General features: G+C 40.4%; 1 protein-coding gene across 3 annotated transcripts in view; it reads right to left on the bottom strand.

The window, feature by feature from the left end:
• Window positions 1-18,855, bottom strand: part of OSBPL5 (oxysterol binding protein like 5) — a 134,070-nt gene extending 115,215 nt beyond the window's left edge. For 2 of the 3 annotated variants that reach the window (XM_081312528.1, XM_081312530.1), the window contains exon 1: window positions 18,324-18,855. In XM_081312528.1, the coding sequence (XP_081168654.1) occupies window positions 18,324-18,353 (30 nt within the window). In that variant the 5' untranslated portion in view covers window positions 18,354-18,855. Of the gene's footprint in view, window positions 1-18,234 lie in introns of all 3 variants that reach the window. The other variant, XM_081312529.1, reaches the window with a different exon arrangement.
• Between the last annotated feature and the right edge of the window lie 371 nt (window positions 18,856-19,226).

Below are 19,226 nucleotides of genomic sequence, written 5' to 3'. Positions count from 1 at the left end.
TTCCATCCATACTCAGAATTTACTTTCCTTGATATGTCTATGTGTGTGGCTATGTTTGGAATTTAAAAGCAACAATAATAGAAACACACAAATGAGGATCCCAGTATATAAAGGTGTCAGATAGTAACTTTCACTGATCCCTCAAAGCATATGAATTCTGAAACTCCTTACTCTAGACCAGACATGTCAAACTCGCTATGTCACGTGATGTCGCACGACGTATTGGAGCTCCTTCTCCATTGCCGGCAATGGGATGGGCGCCGTTTCCTGATGATGCGGCCAGCCCACGGGCCGACAGTTTGACGCCCCTGCTCTAGACAGTAATCAAGGCTAGGACAAATGTTTGGTGATAAACCTAGAAGTAGAAAGCTAAATCCTCCTCTCTCAACTGTAACGTACACCAGTGTTTCTCAACCTTGGCAAATTTAAGATATGCAGACCTCCAAGGTTGAGAAACACTGATTAACACAATGAAAAACTCACAGAATGTCCCTATCAGAGAAATGTATTCTACACCACCTACATTCATTTAAATTTTTATGATGGAATAAAGATGCAAAGGCTTTTCAAAATATAAATCAACCTTGAAAACACATTTATCTTTCACCAAATACTCATAGGAATTCTAGGTTATCTGCCCAGAGCTTCTTTCATTTGCATGAAACTAGGGTTAAGTTCAAATTTACTGCGAAGGCTCCCTGAGAATTCTTATACCAAGATAAACAAAGGATGAAGTCAGAACATAACCTAAACCTTCAATCCTTATACTTTCTTAGATTGTTACCATAATCCAGTAGTATTAAGTAGGATTTCCTCCAGTTTAGAAAACAACCAAACAAATTCATGTATTATGAAACAATGGGCAAGCTTAATTTGTATTTATATAAGGAACGGTTGCTGGAATTGGGTATGTGTAGCTTAATGAAGAGAAGGGCGAGGGCTGACATGATAGCAGTGTTCCAATATCTCAGGGGCTGCCACAAAGAGGAGGGAGTCAAGCTATTCTCCAAAGCGCCCAAAGGCAGGACAAGAAGCAACGGATGGAAACTAATCAAGGAGAGAAGCAACCTAGAACTAAGGAGAAACTTCCTGACAGTTAGAACAATTAACCAGTGGAACAACCTGCCTCCAGAAGTTGTGAATGCTCCAACACTGGAAGTTTTTAAGAAGAGACTAGACAGCCATTTGTCTGAAATGGTATAGGGTTGTTGTTGTTGTTATTCTGCTTCTGAGGTCTATAGCTACCTACGTGTGTTTCTGTAACTTGCTGGTCACAAGTTACCATATAAAAGTTTCCTCCTTTCTCTGTGCCACACCCTGACAAATATCCAGTTCTCTTCCAGCACATCTAGCTTCTCTGAAGAGCAGAGCAAGGTTAATAGTGAGGAGGGAGAAACAGATCCAAAGAATATCAGCATCAAAAATTTCTAATTACTTACATGGTTAAGCAACCCAAAAGGAAGTCAAGTAGCTTTACGTAAGATGCAGTTCCCTTGATACCAATGCTGTTGGGTCTCCTTGTAGTTCCCTATTTTGATCGGAGTTGTATGGTGGCGCATAAACTGGACTTACCCTCACATTCCTTGAATTACCACTGTGGGTGCAAATCCTGATAAGCTCCAGTATGTGAGGCTGATCTGATTCTGGGGAAGTCTGTAATTGAAAACTCCAGCATTGTTTATTAAAAGACAGAGAAAGCAGTGTCCGGGCTGCACTTTATAAATAAATCACTCTGTGATCAAAAAACCCTGAAAAGTGTTAATGGGGGGTTCTATGATGGTAACATTTTTCAAACTGCTAAGCTTGTAAGCCGCCCTGAGTCTTCGGAGAAGGGCGGGATATAAATGGAATTAAAATTAAAAAAAAATAAAAAATGTTTTTTTATCCCCCCTCAGAGCACTAAAACTGGTTATGGAGCAGAGTTCCAGCTCAAATTAAGGCCATTATTATTAGATTTTTATCACCCAACCACACACAAATAAATAACCCAAGGTAGCCAACACACAGTACCCAATCTGCCTCCTGTTTTCCCCACAATAGCTACCTGCGAGATGAGTTCAACTGAGAGAGATTGGCTCAATGTCACCCAGCTGCTTTTATATCTGGAAAGGGGGGGAGGGGCTAAAATTCACAGCCTCCTGGTTTCTTCACCACCACACCAAACTGGCTCTGTAAGTCAATTATCTTCATGGGTCAAAAGAGGATTTCTCAACTTTACTTTCTGTACGTATAGACATATAAGTATAGACATCTATATTATATGGGTATATGGAAGTAGGTTGTTCAAATTAGGGTATTTGTTTTGTGTTAAACCATGGATGAAGCTTGCAACTTTAACCAGGGATAAACAATCAAACCTCCTTAAAATCTAACTGTGTTACCAGTTCTATTTATAATTACTAGTGGCAGCAATAGACCCTGTTGTACATTATACAAACAATGATAGCTATCCCTATTATTAGAACTTGGCTGAGTACTGAATGAGAAGATGATGTGTGTGCAAATTAGCTAACCAGGCATGGCTTTCTAAAAAAAAACCCTCTACAAAGGCACACAATAAACAACAGTTCTGTTGCGTCTGCTGCTACATTTTATGTTCTTTAAGCAACCTGTTTAAGGTTCCTGTCAATGTCATGTTAATTTTAAATCCACAAGCTAATCAGAGTATTATTACGGTATTTTTTTCACACTCAGAAACACAGGAACAAATCAGGGTATGTTTTACATTTATAGTGCCCTGGAAGGTAGGGGGGAATGGGGTATTTGAGAATAGCTCAAATAATGAGTACTCTTAATGGTTTTTCCAGTAGCTTCTTACCCCATATGGAATTCATTTTTGCATAAATACGCAACACATTAAGCCCAGTTTTCCGACGATCACTTAATCTGCTTTGATTCAGTGAGATTTAGATAGCCATCTTAATAGACTGGGAGAGAGCACAGCAACAAAGTCATCAAATAGAAAGAACTTTGGAGCCAGCTGACCCAAAGCTTCTTCTGTCTCATCCCCAAAAAGCTATAACTGGAATTTACTGCTAATATATAATATATTCTTGCAGAGCTTTCATAGATATAACATAGACTTCAGGGACAAAAGCAGCTCCCTATGAAATGAGTTTCTACTAGCAAAGGGTCAACTGTGCTGCATTCCAGCCTCCGTAAATAACTCCCTGGAGTTGCTTAGCATTACGCCAAATAAATGTGCAATCTATAAAACAGATTGTATAAATAAATTGCAGAGCTTGGAATAAAAAAAATTGAAATTCAAAAGCTGTCAGTGGAAAATCTTGACAAGGAGGGCATAGACCACTATGGTTTTCTCTCAGATAAATCATAATGAAGTTCTGCTCATAAAGAAGCTCTACCCTTTTAATTAAAAAACAGGAACACGTCATCTGACTAGTTGCTAACTTTGTATATGATACTTTCCTTTTTAGGCCATAGGAGAACCTTTAGCAGATCTTCTCTTATTCCACTGATTTAAATAGATCTTGACCATTCAGCAGCAGCAGCAGCAGCACTAAAGGCCCAATGTATAATATAAATGTAATGTCACAAGTAATAGCTAAAGTCTTTATTCCCCACCAAAAAAGTGTAGGACCAGCATTTTACCAACACATTTAACCCCTGGCCAGAGTCCCCAATAATAGCTCCAGACAAGAGATACCTATTGAATTCTTTAAGATGAACTGTTTCAGTTAAGTAGCCTAAAAGGGGCTTTGAAAATAATTTAAAAACAGCTGGATTATTTTATTTAAATTCATAGTTTGCTAAGCAGTTAGATGAAATTAGTAGTGTCCTGTTGCAGAGAACCATAAAAGTAATCAGGAATGTTTCAAATGGAAGTAATGGAAATTAATCCATTTATTTTTCAGAAAATCAAAATGTGACAGGGATGATAGGTATGCCCCCTTATGGACCTTTTAATTGTGGAGTGAGGTCCACTGAAGTTAGAATTAAAACTGTGAAAGTTCATGGCTGAGACAGCTGAATCAGGCTAAGATATTCCAGACTTTGGTAACCGTGTTACAAAAATTTAATATTTTACAATTGAATTTAGAGAGCAGTTTACATTAAGTTTAAAGCGGTTGTTCGCACACCTTAGGATTAAAGCTAAAAAAAGGCATTTACAGTTACTATGTATAATTTTGTATGCAATACCTAAGCCTGACTGCGTCACAGTTCTATACTATCCATACCAAGAATTTCAAGCCTAGTAGCATTATGGACAGAAGGATGCAAGACTTTTGTAAAGTATTTTTGAACTCACTCGATTATATTAATGTCCAATATACAATAATTTTTTCTGTGTAATATTTGATATTCTGTAACGTAAGTGGAACTTAATAAAATACCACAATTAGAATGGTTGAATCCAGGATTCCTTTTCGTTGGTCATTACTCCATTCTCTCCTCTGTTCTACTAAAATTCTTCTACCTCTTCCCACTCACTGGAGCCGTTTGAACTACTGATGCTTCCTTTCATATGTGGATAGTACTATTATGAATAAATGTTCAATAGCACTTTCCTACATATCAGAAATAGAGGGAATATTGTGTGGGTGTCTTTCACATGTACTCTCACTGCTAGTTCTTTATCATCTTTTCTATTCCCTCTTTCACAGCTGAGGTTGAAAAGATCTAAATAAATATATTTGTGTGTCTTTTTTTGTTATTGGAACCAATCATTTAATAGCTTTCATGCTTCATTGGTCCATTGAGAATAATGTCAGTTTTAAGTCTCCAAAAATGATTTAAAGAAGTATCAAGGACACTCTCCAAAAGTAAGCAATCATTATTAATTTCCAAATCAATAATCTTACACTTTAAAGCAAATCTTCTGTTACAAGGTTTTGACAATACAAACCTTTCACATAGATTTAAGTGAATAACATAAATCAACCATTTTTGTTTTAGAATTGCTTGAGTCACAAGTACATGAGATAATGTTTATGTAACAGGTACAAAGATAAATTAGATGTTCACCTTTATATCATTTCAGGAAGCTGAAAAAAAGTATTCTAGAATTTGGTTCTCAATCCTTTTGGGAAGAAATGAGTTTTGGACTACATTTTCAAACTGGCTGCAGATGGCAGACTGCCTCAGGTACAGTAAAAGTAAAGGTAAAGGTTCCCCCGCACATGCGCGCTAGTCGTTTCCAACTCTAGGGGCCGGTGCTTATCTCCGTTTCAAAGCTGAAGAGCCAGCGTTTGTCCAAGGAAGTCTCCGTGGTCATGTGGCCGGCATGACTGGACGCCAAAGGCGCACGGAACGCTGTTACCTTCCCACCGTAGTGGTCCCTATTTTTCTACTTGCATTTTTACGTGCTTTTGAACTGCTAGGTTGGCAGAAGCTGGGACAAGTAACAGGCGCTCACTCTGCTACGCGGCACTCGGGATTCGACCCGCCAAACTGCCGACCTTCTGATCGACAAGCTCAGCGTCCTAACCCACTAAGCGACCGCGTCCCTTCAGGTACAGTACATGCCACTAATTATTAACTCAGGAAATTGTTGCTCAAACAGAATCCCAGCATGCTCGATGTTGAAATGAGGGAAAAGCCAAGTAAATCAAAATGGATAGGGCCAAGTAAAAAAAAAATTCTGGTTTACAGTTTCGTTGTAGCAAAAGTCACTCAGTGACTCATTTCTATAGTTCTCAGCTGACAAAAATGTAATGACATTCATTCATATTCAGTTTGCAAGAGTGTGACTTGAGTTTCAGGGGTTTTCTCAATCTTTTCCAATCTCACAAAGGAAAAATGGGGTAATTTTGCAATGTCATCTTTACATGAACAGGCTGGGACCGTAAGCAAATCATGTTACTGTTTCCTGTGACAATAAATAGTAATATCATTAAAACATTTTTTTCATCATTAAAGGCCACATGGCCTCAGGGAAAAAAACACTATTTAGTGGTAGACTTCAGCACTTATATCTTCTTTATTCAAAAGAGGTTTTCTATTTGGATGTGCAAGAAGACATTAAGTAAATGGCTAAAGCAGAAAACAATAGACCATTCTTACTGGCCCCTTCTTCTATCCTTTCAAACAGAAGAGAAACATTTGCACTGGGACACCGCAGCATCGACAGGTTTCTATATAACCCAGAACTCTTGAAAAACAAGGTTTTAAATCAGGGGTGTCAAACTCAATTTCATTCAGGGCCGCATCAGCATTGCGGTTGCCCTCAGGGGGCCGGCTAGGTGTGGCCTACTGGGTGGGCGTGGCCTACTGGGTGGGCGCAGCTAGAGTACGTATGGCCTACTGGGTGGGCGTGGCCAGCTCTACAGCGTTCGCATCAAGGGTGCCTATGGGGGCCTGGGCAGGAGTGGGGCAGATCTAAGGGTCTCTGGCAGAAGGAGGGTCTCTGAGCCAGGGCCAAGGCAGTGGGGGCCGTTCCCTCACTGTTTCCAGGATGGCTTTGCGGGCCACATGAAACCACTTCGCGGGCCAGATCTGGCCCCCGGGCCTTGTGTTTGACATGTCTGTTTTAAATCGTTAGTGTTACTGACTGTATGCTTGTGTTACTGCTTTGTAAACAGCTTCATTCCTACTACCATGGAGCACCAACAAAGATCCATCAGGCAGAATCAGGTACAAAGTAATTGCAAAACGACTGTGGTCTGGTAGGGTAGAATTCCTACCTGAACAATTCTTTTTGTAAGTAGCATTGGCCTTTTAGACATATACGTCAACCATTCATTCATCAAGGGCAGCTCTACAAATACCTGAGAGAAGTTACTGAATGGCTGTCTGTCTGGATGCATCCCTTATTAATCGTGGGCTGGACTGAAAACCCAAGAGATACTTGTGCATACCTGTGAGAACAAAGGACAATTCCTTGAAGCACTGACAGTCATATGCTCCCAGCCTTTGGTGCAGCCACTTCACTGACTTTCCTAGGTTAACAGTGGATATTAATATACAAAAAAGACATTTCTGCTAAACTTTTAGTTCTGATCTCCATGTTCGCCCTTTTTTATAGGGCAGTATTTACTGTATTGATATTCTTTACATTAAATGCATTATTATATTTACAGGTTTCAGCATTAGCATAAGGCAAGTAATATCCTTCCTGTTCTCGTGTCTTGTGTGCAACAGAAGTGATTATGTGTTGGTTTTATTTAAGATCAACTTGCCAGAGATAAAAAAAAGGATTAGTTTTATAAGCAAACAACGTATTCTGTGCCATGTTTGTGCCAACAGCTTATCAAAATGAACCTGCTGGTCCAGTATTAAATCCAAGAGAGTGCTATCACATCATCCTTTTAAGGCTTTAGCATCTGATACAGCAGCTTTTCCCATGTCAGTGATTTACTGAAAATCTGATAACATGTTAAAATGCTTCTCTGAAGGGTCTCCCTAGTGATTAAAAATGAACGAAGTAACCATACAAGACCTCAAGGTTAGGGAATCTGGGAAACATTCTGAAAGCTGTAGAGATCTTGTTGATTTAATTCTCCCACATCACTTACTCTGAATAACAAGCTTTTGCGCTGAGTAGCTTCAAAAATCTATTGAATGAAATGTGCAAACTGTTTCCTTAATTTCTCACAATCAGAAGTCCCTGTATGACATTCAGAAGAATAAGCAGTTCATTGGCATCAATCTAATATTAATATTGTTTGCTTAATATGTAGGCCACACAACTGCCAAATGACTCTGGGTGACCTACAATCAGAAACCTTTCTGTCCCCCTATCATAAAAATACAACTAACCAGAAGAGCAAAATGCTCAGAGCAAACAAAAGGAATAAAAGGGGCTCCGTAATCACCCTGCCTCCAGGCACAGGAGAACCACCAGGCCTTCAATAGTTTCCTGAACGATAAGGATGGAAGCCACAAGAATCTCTGTAGAGAGATGATTCCAAAGGGCAGGAATTGCAATAAGACCTATACATTCCTTCCTATAATTGCAGTAAGGCCTATACATTCCTGACCTCCATAGGATGTGAAAGCCCCTTTTGTTATAGCAATCAATGAAGCAATAACCTGGTTGTAAATGAATAAAACATTAGAGGGATTTTTATTAGTCTCAAGAGACGTAAATAACTAAAAGGCATCTTTCACATAACTACAAAATCATTTTATAGTCAGTGGGGGAGACAAAGTAAGATGATTCATGCCCCCTTGGGCATGATAGTCTCCCTCTTTACCACTAGCTCCAACAATACTTGTACTGTATATATTTTTTCATCTTTATTTTTTCTTTCCCTGAAAAAAACTAGAACAGAAGTAAATGATCATAACTGATCAAGGCCGATGCAAATATTCATGTTTCCAAGAATATTTCAAAGGAACCCAGAAGATCTTGGTATTTATGCAACACAACTAGAAGAGGGCAAGAGAGGAACACAGAAATTTTGTTTTACTTAAAGCAAGAGTTTGTTGTACAGAAAATTAAAACACATCTTTAACTTGGTTTAATTTGGGAGTTTCCTGATTAATAAGATTCTGGGTATCTTATAGTTTTTAAACTGAGAAACAATAAAAGAATACAGAGAACAGTCCATCAATTCATTCAATGTCCCTAAATCAATTCACTTGAAAATATTTTATCAAAAAAGAAGTTGAAATGTTGTGATGAATTTTAGTTAACTGTTCATATACAACAAAAATAAACTGCATAATGAAGTTTCATCTTCTTTACATCACTACATACAATCTTACCACTCAACTTAAGGTACTAATTTATTTTAACATTTTATTTGATGCTCTGTATCAGTAAAGTGAAAATGTGGAAATAACAAAGAGGGTACCATAATGTTCAATGCTTGTTTTCAGCTTTATCACTGACTTTTGTACAGAAACAAAGCAGATACTGGTTTGTACATGGCATAATGTTAAATAAGATACTAATACATGAGAAAAATAAAATAAAATCCACAACTATTTCAACAGGTTAGACCAGACATGTCAACCTCGTGACGTCACGTGATGTCGTGCGATGTATCGGAATTTTTTCCCCATTGCTGGCAATGGGATGGGCGCAGTTTCCTTGTGACGCATCCGGCCCGTGGGCTGGCAGTTTGACACCCCTGGGTTAAACAAATGATTGAAAATAAAAGAATGAAATTTAAGCAGAGACAAATTTAAGTGCTTCACTTAGGAAACAGAAACCAAATGTGCAGGTAAAGGATAGGGTGTGGTCCAACAATTGGTAACCACATGGACCCAACCATGCAATCTTCTTGGAAATACTGTAATGCAGATTTGCCACTGTCTTTTCCCATGTTCTTTGACTTCCCAGCGTACTCCACAGTTCTGGTGGTCTTCCATCAAAGTACTGATCTGGTCTGGCCATGTATGTCTTAGAAGCTATGATCAGCAAAGTGCTGCCATCTGCTGAAATCTTGGAATAATAGTTGATTAAAAATTGAATATGAGGCAGTACTGGGTTGAGGCAGAAGAAAATTAAACCATAATTTTAATTTTTTTGGTTCTAGGAATCACACTTTAGCATTTTGAGAAACTGGAAAAAGATTCAAGGTCAATAGGGTTAATCAGAAAATTAAAACCAAGTCCTAGAAAGAGAATAGAATAAAGCTGGAAGGGACCTTGGATGTCTTGTAGTCCAGGCCACTGCTCAAGCAGGCAAACCTATACCATCTCAGACAAGTGACTATCTAGCCCCGTGCTGGCGAACCTATGGCACGGGTGCCAAAGGTGGCACGCAGAGCCCTCTCTGTGGGCACGCGTGCCGTCACCCCAGTCCTAGGCCTTCAGCTGGGTTTTATAAAACCTTTTCGCTGTAGGCCTCCGCCTCTGTGTGCAAGAAAAAAAAGGTTCAATCAATTAATTTCAACTTGCGGGGGAAAAAAAGATCTCACAAATTTGGAATTGATTGAATTTTTTAGTCTCACCCAGTCTGCCGTTACCACTGCAGCCACGCCCACCCAAGGGGCCATGCCCACCCGGCACCCAACAATACATAAGTGGGTTTTGGGTTGGAGTTTGGGCACTCGGTCTCTAAAAGGTTTGCCATCACTGGTCTAGCCTCTTCTTAATAGAGAGATATTAAGGGAATTGTGTATGTTTAGTCATGAGAAAAAAGAAAACTAAACAGAATTACACTTTTTAAATACTTAAAAGAATGTCGCACAGAAGATCAAGAACTGCTCTTCCTTGTTCCAAAATACACGGCATGTAATGATGGATTAAAGTTACAATAAACCAGTTTTGAACTGAATAGCAATTACTTTCATCAACAGTCAACTTGCTGGAGAGATGGTCTGCTCCTCTTCACTGATACATTCAAGAAGTTGGACAACCATCTATTTGTGGATGCTTTAATTTAGATTTTTATACTTAGTAAGAGTTGGACTTGACCTTAATAGCCCCTTCCACCTTTGTAATTCTACAGTATAGATTTGTAATTACTATCACTTCAGCACAAATTTGGATTTGTAAATATTACTATACCAATTTTTTTGACTATATTTTTTACCAAGAAAAGTTGTGGAAGTCCATGTTACAAAACATCTGCAACCCTATTTTAAGACCCATGATTATAGGTATCTGCAAGGCTGTTGCCATTTTGGCATGAATACTTCAGAGACCTTTAGTTAACAACTATAGTGGTTAAACTTCTACGAAATGTATGCATTCCCATAACCAGACAGTCTGGTCTAGCCAAGAAGCCCCAACAACCTTTTTGCCGTGTCTCTAATTTTTCATGACATTCAAAACTATCTAATTTATTTGACGGTCTCTCATCATGGTATGCATAATTTCGATGCTTCCTTTTTGGCAGCTGGCAGTACAATAAACTTAGGTGCCTTTTTTTACTTCTCTTTAATTTTTTTTTTAAATAATGGAAGAATTTTGTTAAATCCTATTTAATAACTGATGACACTACTCCAATAGCTGAAAATGCAAACGATCTGCAAATTTCAATGGTAAAGCCAAAGAGCACAGTAGGGTAGAATTAACTGTAAAGAAAACTAAACTAAGGAGAGTCCTAGAATTCACAGTGAAGATATTGATATAGTAGATAGTATCTGCTTTTTAAGACAGATTATCAACAGTAAAAGAACTAGGAGAAATATTTTGCAGAATAGCATTTGGTATAACAGTAACAAAAGCCTTTAAAATGTTGTGATATATCTGTACCTGCTGCTAAGATCAAAATAATGCAGATAATGGTACTCCCTGGGACAGTCTATACCAGGGGTGTCAAACTCAATTTCATTGAGGGCCTCATCAGCATTGCGGTTGCCCTCAGGGGGCCGGGTGGGTATGGCCAGGGTGGGCGTGGCCTACTGGGTGGGCGTGGCTAGAGTGTGTATGGCTTACTGGGTGGGCGTGGCCAGCTCTACATCGTTCGCATCAAGGGTGCCTATGGGGGCCTGGGCAGGAGTGGGACAGATCTGAGGGTCTCTGGCAGGAGGAGGGTCTCTGGGCCAGGGCCAAGGCAGTGGGGGCCGTTCCCTCACTGTTTCCAGGATGGCTTCGCGGGCCGCATGAAACCACTTTGCGGGCCGGATCCGGCCCCCGGGCCTTGTGTTTGACATGTCTGGTCTATAGTAATGATAAAAGCTGGACTTTGAAGAAGAATGGAATGATTGTTGACACTTCTGAAATTTGGTACTGGAGAAAATTTCTAACCTGTCCAGAAATAAGACAATGAAACAAACAAATGGCTCATAGAACAAACCAGTCCAATCAAGGTACAAATTATCACATATGGGCTCAAATTATCACATTTTGGAAATATTTTGCAAAGAGCTAGCGCCTTGGAAAAATCTATAATGTGGTGGAATGTAATAGTAATCAGAGGAAGAGGACAACCAAAAACCAACTCTATTACAACAGTGGACGGATCCATGCCCGAAAGTCTTGAAGAACAGAACATCATGAAGAAAATCTGCGTGGTTAGTTGAAACTGATGAGATGGTACATAATCAAAAAATGACTAACCACAAGAATTGAGGGGATATTCATTTGCTGTGTCCTTCCAAATCAACGATGTTAATTCTGATATAGTACTATCCCTTTGCCTAGAGTCTTAATTAAATTTAGGTCACATCAAAATGGTTTATTTCAAATACTGTCCATCCCCTTGTAATGATAACAAATTTTCACATCAGTTATCTTGGCTTATGTTGTCAGTGACTATACCTATTCACACCTACAGGCTTCTAAAAAGCCATAACTTAACTATTATATATCCTATGTCTGGATGATTCTATCTTATCCTGTATCTCCAAAATAAATTTACTGATAAAAGTACTTTTTGACAGTAAGAATCAATGGAACAGGTTACCACAATGCTTTTTCCCCCTTTCACTGGTGATTTTCAAAAAAAAAAGGCTGAATAGTCATGAATTGGAGATAGTCATGAATTAGAGACAATCCTGTAATGTACAAGGGGTTGCACTTGATGACCTTTGGAAACTTCTTTTCTATAACTCTAAGAAAAGAAAAAATAGGCTAAGCAGACCCATCCAGTGCTGAACATTAAAACAGACAAGCATCACAAGATAAGAAGAAATGAAAATTAAACCATAATTAAACCTAGAACCTCTGACTTATACTGATAGCCAAGATAATTATGTTGGCTGTGAGCATCTCTGCATTAATGTTTTAAGCTTTATTCAGCTTTGCTAAGATGACACAATACTGTTCTTTGCTAAAGTGGTGGAGGTAGAACACAGGTCCCCAACCCCCAGTCTGTGGACCAGCACCAGGCCGCAGCATGGCAAAAACTGAGTCACGCAAACAAGCAAAGCCCCATCAGCTGGATGAAGGCAGAATGCGAAACCACGTCCCCTCCGGTCTGCAGAAAAACCTCTCTCCATGGAACCGGCCCCTGAGGTAGAAGACAACTAGAAATAAATCCAACGTGGTGATAAGTAAGGCAAAGCATGCTTACTTAAGTGGCTTTGTCTAGGGTGTGAACTCCCTGCAGGAGAAAAAACAATCTTATGATTTGCCACCTGGCTGCTGTGATTAGTTTACAAAACATTTTGCCAATTAAGTCATTAGAATCTGCTATAGCTTTGATTCCTTATGGACAATGTTTAGAGGTAACTGGGGCACCATGTTTCTCTGCCATCTAGGACTCCATCCTGAAGATGCCATTCCAGATCCAGTAGTGTTCAACAACTACCAACCACTTCCAACCTTCCCTGTTCGGTGAAGGTTATTGGAATGATGGCAGTGGATCAACTCTACAGTCCTTTAAAGGAAACATATTATGTGGACATTTTTCAATTAGGTCCAGGGCCATTTTTGGGATAGAGACGGCCTCGGTCATTCTCCTGGATGGGGGGATGTGTGCGCCTCCTAGAGTTGCTAGATATCTTGGTGACTTTTGATACCAGTGGGAAACTGAGACAAGGAAGTACTACTGCTCTTTTGTTGCCGCACCAATGTTATGGCTCTCTTTGTTGGTTCTCCAGAAGCCCCTAAAGCAGACATGTCAAACACAAGGCCCGGGGGCCGGATCCGGCCCGCGAAGTGGTTTCATGCGGCCCGCAAAGCCATCTTGGAAACAGTGAGGGAACGGCCCCCACTGCCTTGGCTTTGGCCCAGAGACCCTCCTTCTGCCAGAGACCCTCAGATCTGTCCCACTCCTGCCCGGGCCCCCATAGGCACCCTTGATGCCAACGATGTAGAGCTGGCCATGCCCACCCAGTAGGCCACACCCACTCTAGCCATGCCCACCCAGTAGGCCACACCCACCCTGGCCATACCCACCCGGCCCCCTGAGGGCAACTGCAATGCTGATGCGGCCCTGAATGAAATGGAGTTTGACACCCCTGCCCTAAAGCACTGCTCTCCAAACCTGGGTAACGCTGGTTTTTCTTTGCAGTGAGCTTTCCCCCGATTTGCCATCTTTTATTCTCTATTTTTGTAGCGTTGTTATATTTTTTATTTTTATATAGGGTATGTTTTACATTGTATTTTTTATATGAGTCACTTAAAGTCCTTTTTCATTGTGATGATATAGAAGTATTTAATAAATAATGCTGCTATAATTTGCTATTGCATAAAGTTTTGTTGAGAAACATTCCAGATTTATTAGGCAGAGCCTTTATTAGGCTAACACAAAGGTCATTAAACCATGTGAGCTTTTAAATAAGAAATTACCACACACACACACACACACACACGTGTGTGTGTGTATACATATATATATCATCTCCACCCATCTCTCACAGAGGAACTGTAAGCATCTTTTTTTAAACAGATGGAGACAAAAATGGCTGGTGTTGAAGTGGTGGAGACTGTTTTTGGTCATAGTCTGAAGAAGAAATGTGTGTGGGGGGGAAACCACAAACATTCAAGTTAAGTTATGCCAAGTGCAGTGGTTTTAAGCTGCATTTGTCTTCTGAGATGAAAAAAGAAAAACAAACGTAACATTTTTAAAGCAGTTATTTAGAACTACCATCAGGTTTTAAACAAAACCCATCAAACTCCTCAGTAGAAAACAGAAGTTGACAGGAACCAAACTGTTTTTGTATTTTATATTACTTTAGTTTTTTGGTCAAAATAAAGAAAAACAGAGGCAAAGAGAGAAACATGTTCAGAGGATATATCTACCAAGAATAGAAGCCTCAAATTCAAATGACAGAAAATTATTTATTTCCATTTATTTAACTGCTGAGCAGTTAAATTCAGCTATCAGACCAAAGCCAAGAGTACCATGATAATTGTAAGAAATATTCCAAATGCTATGCTAGGAATAATTTTATCAGGCCAAAACACAGTTTGCAAAATAATAAGCAACATCCAAATATGACAAATATTTTTTTATTCTCTATGTGTAGAAATGTGGTCATGTTTAAAAATAAATAGCAAATCACCAACTACAAGAAACACAGGTTCTCAAAGGCAGGCTGTGGAAATCTATTCCCACAATAGTAGAATTTTGTCTTTCTAGTTTTTTCTTTCTAGCTTTTATCCGTGGGCTGTTAGGCTTTTAAATGGGACATAATCTTATGCAGAATTGACTTGGGAGGCCGGTGTGTGGTGTAGTTGGTTCACATAGTGTGGTGGGATGGAGGGTTTGTTGTCACTGTGTGTTGGGGGGAGAGAGCACGGGGGGGGGGGAGGCTCAGCTAATCTCAATGTACACATGTTGTACTTTGACAATAAAGGTTTATTATTATTTGAACCTGACAGTTACTACAATTTTCTGTTTCCTTTGCTGAAGGTACTGAATTAACAGAGTGATTAAAGTTAGATCACAGAGTTGATTTAAATTCCCAGATGCCATGTTGTAATGTTACAACCCATTTGGCCCTGATGCTGTCAGTCCTCCAACATGGGTTAGAGTTTTTGGCAAGTGATTGTGCTTGCTTGTTTTCTAGGGCTTAGAGAGTCTCTGGCTCAAAATTACCCAGCTTGCTTTGTGCCAAAGCGGGAGTAGAACTCTCAGCCTTCCAGTTTTTGATATCTGATGCTTTTAATTACTACACCAAGCTGGCTCTCCTCATATCCTACCCTTCAGATTTATTCTGTAAGAATCCAAGTCCAAGCATCTACTATATTTCAAAGCTGGCAGTACGAAAATAATGAAAAATAAAAGGAAACCTATTTTCATACACATGCACCATCTTCTAAGTATTATCCAACTTTACTCATTAGGGTACTATACCCAAAAATAATAATAGTGTTCTCCCTTTTTTCCATTTGAAAATCATTACTGTAGTCTCAGCCATCCACTCGTTTATTTTGTTCTACAAATCAAGCAATGAACCTAATTTCCACTCTTTAATCTATTTAGTAGGTGATTTCATAACCTGGTATTATTCTGACAAAGGGCCATAAGCTAGGACATTTTCAACCCATCTGAGAAACTGATCTTCTTCAAAATAGCTTTGATAATTTCATTAAGGAAAAAACAGATTACGTACAAAGCAGTGTGACTATCCCCCAAAGTTCCTTCAGCTTTCTATGAAATCCTCTAATAGTGTTCATGAATTCAAGAATCACCATTAAATTACTGATTATAGTTTTGGGAACTGTGAAATCTGGCCAGTCAATAGCATGTCAGATTTTAGATACTGTCCCTTCTCCTGTAAGATCCACCGATGGGCTTTTGCAGGATGTTGGTACTTTCATTGGAATGACAAAAGTAGCAATACGTTTGCTGTATAAGGGCCCCTGTTTTGTACGTGCATGTTATGTCACAATGCACATGAAAAAAGGGCAGGTCTTGTTTCGCAATACCACCAGGCTGCTTTTGTCATTCTGTCCCTCTGTGGCTGTGTGCTTCCAGTTATTATAAGTGGAGGTGAGGCTTCAAACGCACAACTAAGAAAAAAGAAAAATCGTGTAATTGTTTTCAGATTTTGTCTCCGTCAATGGATCAGCTTCACAAGATTACTGTCAATGCAAAAACATCCAAAAACATATTACCGCAAAGCTTTGAAGTCTAAACCTCTGGTTGCAGTGACCGACCCAGATTGGATCCTGCATTACATCATATCATGTGATATGTAGAGCTTATGCTGGAACATTATAATATAAGCAAAGAGCAAGTGTTTTGGAGGACTCAAAACTGCCATTCATGAAAAGAGCAGCATCTTATCAATTATCAAGTATTACCTAGGAGTAATCATTAAAACCAGAGAAAACCCATCTGTAATTCATTTTTCTTGGTTAGCCTGTATTATAGAAGAATCCCAAGACATCAGAGGAAAGTATAACTTACATTTCAACACACCATCCACCATCCCCTTGGGCCCCTCTCAGCAAGCATCACAAGAGGCTGAAAGGAAGATCACCCACCAGATTGTTGGTGTCATGCTTTACACAGAATAGCTCTGCTTGCCAAGAACAATTAGGTCTGACTAAATCTACCTTTCACTTCATTAGGAATCTTAATTGCTCAGTTGCTAGGTGAAAAACTAACTTCTCCTGACATACCATCAGTCCTACTAATAAAACCTAAATTGTAACAAAATGTGCTTAAAATAGTAATTGTTCTCAGGCCATTCAGGTATAGCCCAGGCTGAGTACACAGTGTTAGTTAAATTGGCCCTCAAATCTAAAATGCATATTCTCTATTTTCCAAGGATTGCATTCCAAGATCTCTGATTTGTTTTCAAGTATATTGTACTGCACAAGGAAGATTTATTTTTAATGTGCTGCGGCATTCAAATCAAAGAAAAATATTTGCATTTTAAGATAACCTGTAAGATCACCTAATTTCATCAGAAAGATCTAGCTAGCGCATACATTGCATGTTTGCTGCTTAGTGCAAAAGTCATAAGCAAGCCTTAATGATTTCTTTCTTAATATAAACTGCCACTGATACAAGAAAATTAAAATTGTCAGGACACACTGTAGAAAACAAAAGAAAGGCAAGCAACCATGCAATTATGTCGTTTTCACACAAACCCCCCCCCCAAAAAATGGAAATTCTTATTGTTAACCCTTTTTTACTGTAGGCCTGATGAATTCAACTACTTTGAATATATTATAACCTCTTATTCTGTAAGGAAACTTACTGTTGCTTCCATTATCAATATGCCTTTTAACAGCCAAAGCCATTACTTTTGGACAGAGATAGCAATTCTATTTAGGATGGGTGTGCGCGTAGATTTTTTTTAAAAAAAACACAAATATTTTAAAATTATGGCCTTGCTTTCTTCCAGAAAGTACTATGGGGGCTGGTTTTATTGCACTGAAGACCGAACACGTGTTGGCTGCCGCAAAGTGCAGGTCTGCTCTTTTTTTTATTAACGACGAGGGTTGTTGCACCCAGGGAGGTTTTTGTGAATCAAAACCCCCCCTCCTCGCTCCAATTCCGGGGCAGGTAAAACATCCACATCTCCGAAACAAACTGAAACGTTCCCGATTCCCCCCTCCTCCTCCATTTTCGCTAACTAACGAGGAACTGTGTAATCTTTTCGTGGCTGGGAGAAACGGGCTTTTTGTCAAAAAGCGGAATCCTTATGCAATGTGAAAACAATCGGCCGAGGCCCTGGAGCTTTAATTAAGGTTGCTATTGTTACTGTCCTACGCACTTCTTCTCTCACCCAAGCTCGACGTTTCTTTCCCACCCGCTTCCTCTTTCCCAAAAGCCAGACCGGGAAGCAAGATTGTGTTTTGTTTCGTTTCGTTTCCTATCCGCGAAGGAAGAAATGAAACCCTTCGTTGGGCACATCGCAAGACACGCGCACGCAACCCAGCAGCTGTGTGCTCTGCAAACAAAAAGGGAAAAGGAAAAAAAAATGCGCCCTCGCTGTCGTCGTTGCTGCCGCCGCCGCCGCTCCTTACCTCCTCGGCTCACAGGCAGAGGCAGCCCAGGATCCCGATTCCTGCCGGCGACCGAAAAACCCGCTCCCTTCTGCTCCGAGGCGCCTCACCATAGTCCCAGGTTTCTCGTCCGGCAGCATCTCCTGGTAGCGCCGCTCATGGTTGACGGCGCCCGCTTTGGCTGGCTCGGCGACTTCCGAGCTGCCCGCTCAAGCTGCCGCTCCGGAGAGAAGCAACGTCAGGACTTCCCACTCTCCCACCCTGCAAATTGTCACTTTCTCTCAAACCCGCCCCCCCATTCCCCGCTCCTACGTTCCCGCTACCACGCGCTGCTGCGGGCGGGGGAGGTAGCTGCAACTCAGCGCGAGCAACAGCCGCCCGGGCTTTTTTTTTTCCTTTTCCTTTTTTCCTTTTTTCCTCCGGTCTCCCGCCTGCCAACCGCAAGGTCCGGAGCTTTTCGTCTGGCCTGGGGACGTCCGACAAGCAGAGCAAGAGATTGGGGCGGGGGTGGTGGCTGGGAGGGAAACCAGCGTTGTCAGTGGAAAACCAGAGCAGCTGTTTCTAAGAGTCTCGGGAGCAGGAAATGCCACAAGACTTAAATCCAACCACGTCAGGAAGACCGCGCGCGCCCGCCCGCGTGTCTCTCTCTCTCTCTCTCTCTCTCTCTCTCTCTGTGTTTGAGAGAGAGAGAGAGAGAGGGGGGGGGGTGGTGGTATATAAAATCCGGGCGGGATCATTAATGTTCTGGAATGGATCTTTTAAAAGCTTTACACCAGGGGTCTTCAAACTTGGCCCTTTTATGACTTGTGGACTTCAGCTCCCAGAATTCCTCAGCCAGCTTGCCTGGCTGAGGAATTCTGGGAGTTGAAGTCCACAAGTCATAAAAGGGCCAAGTTTGAAGACCCCCTGCTTTACACGGTTTTACCGCGTAGCTGTGAAAGAAGGCAGGACTTCAACCGAAATGAATAGAAATGTTTTTTTTTAATCATTCGACGTCTAAGGAACATGACGCC

Source organism: Vipera berus, assembly GCF_964194415.1.
Source record: "Vipera berus genome assembly, chromosome: 1".
Lineage (NCBI taxonomy): Eukaryota > Metazoa > Chordata > Lepidosauria > Squamata > Viperidae > Vipera > Vipera berus.
Note: the sequence above shows the minus strand (reverse complement) of the source record. Positions and strands in the feature narration are given on the sequence as shown.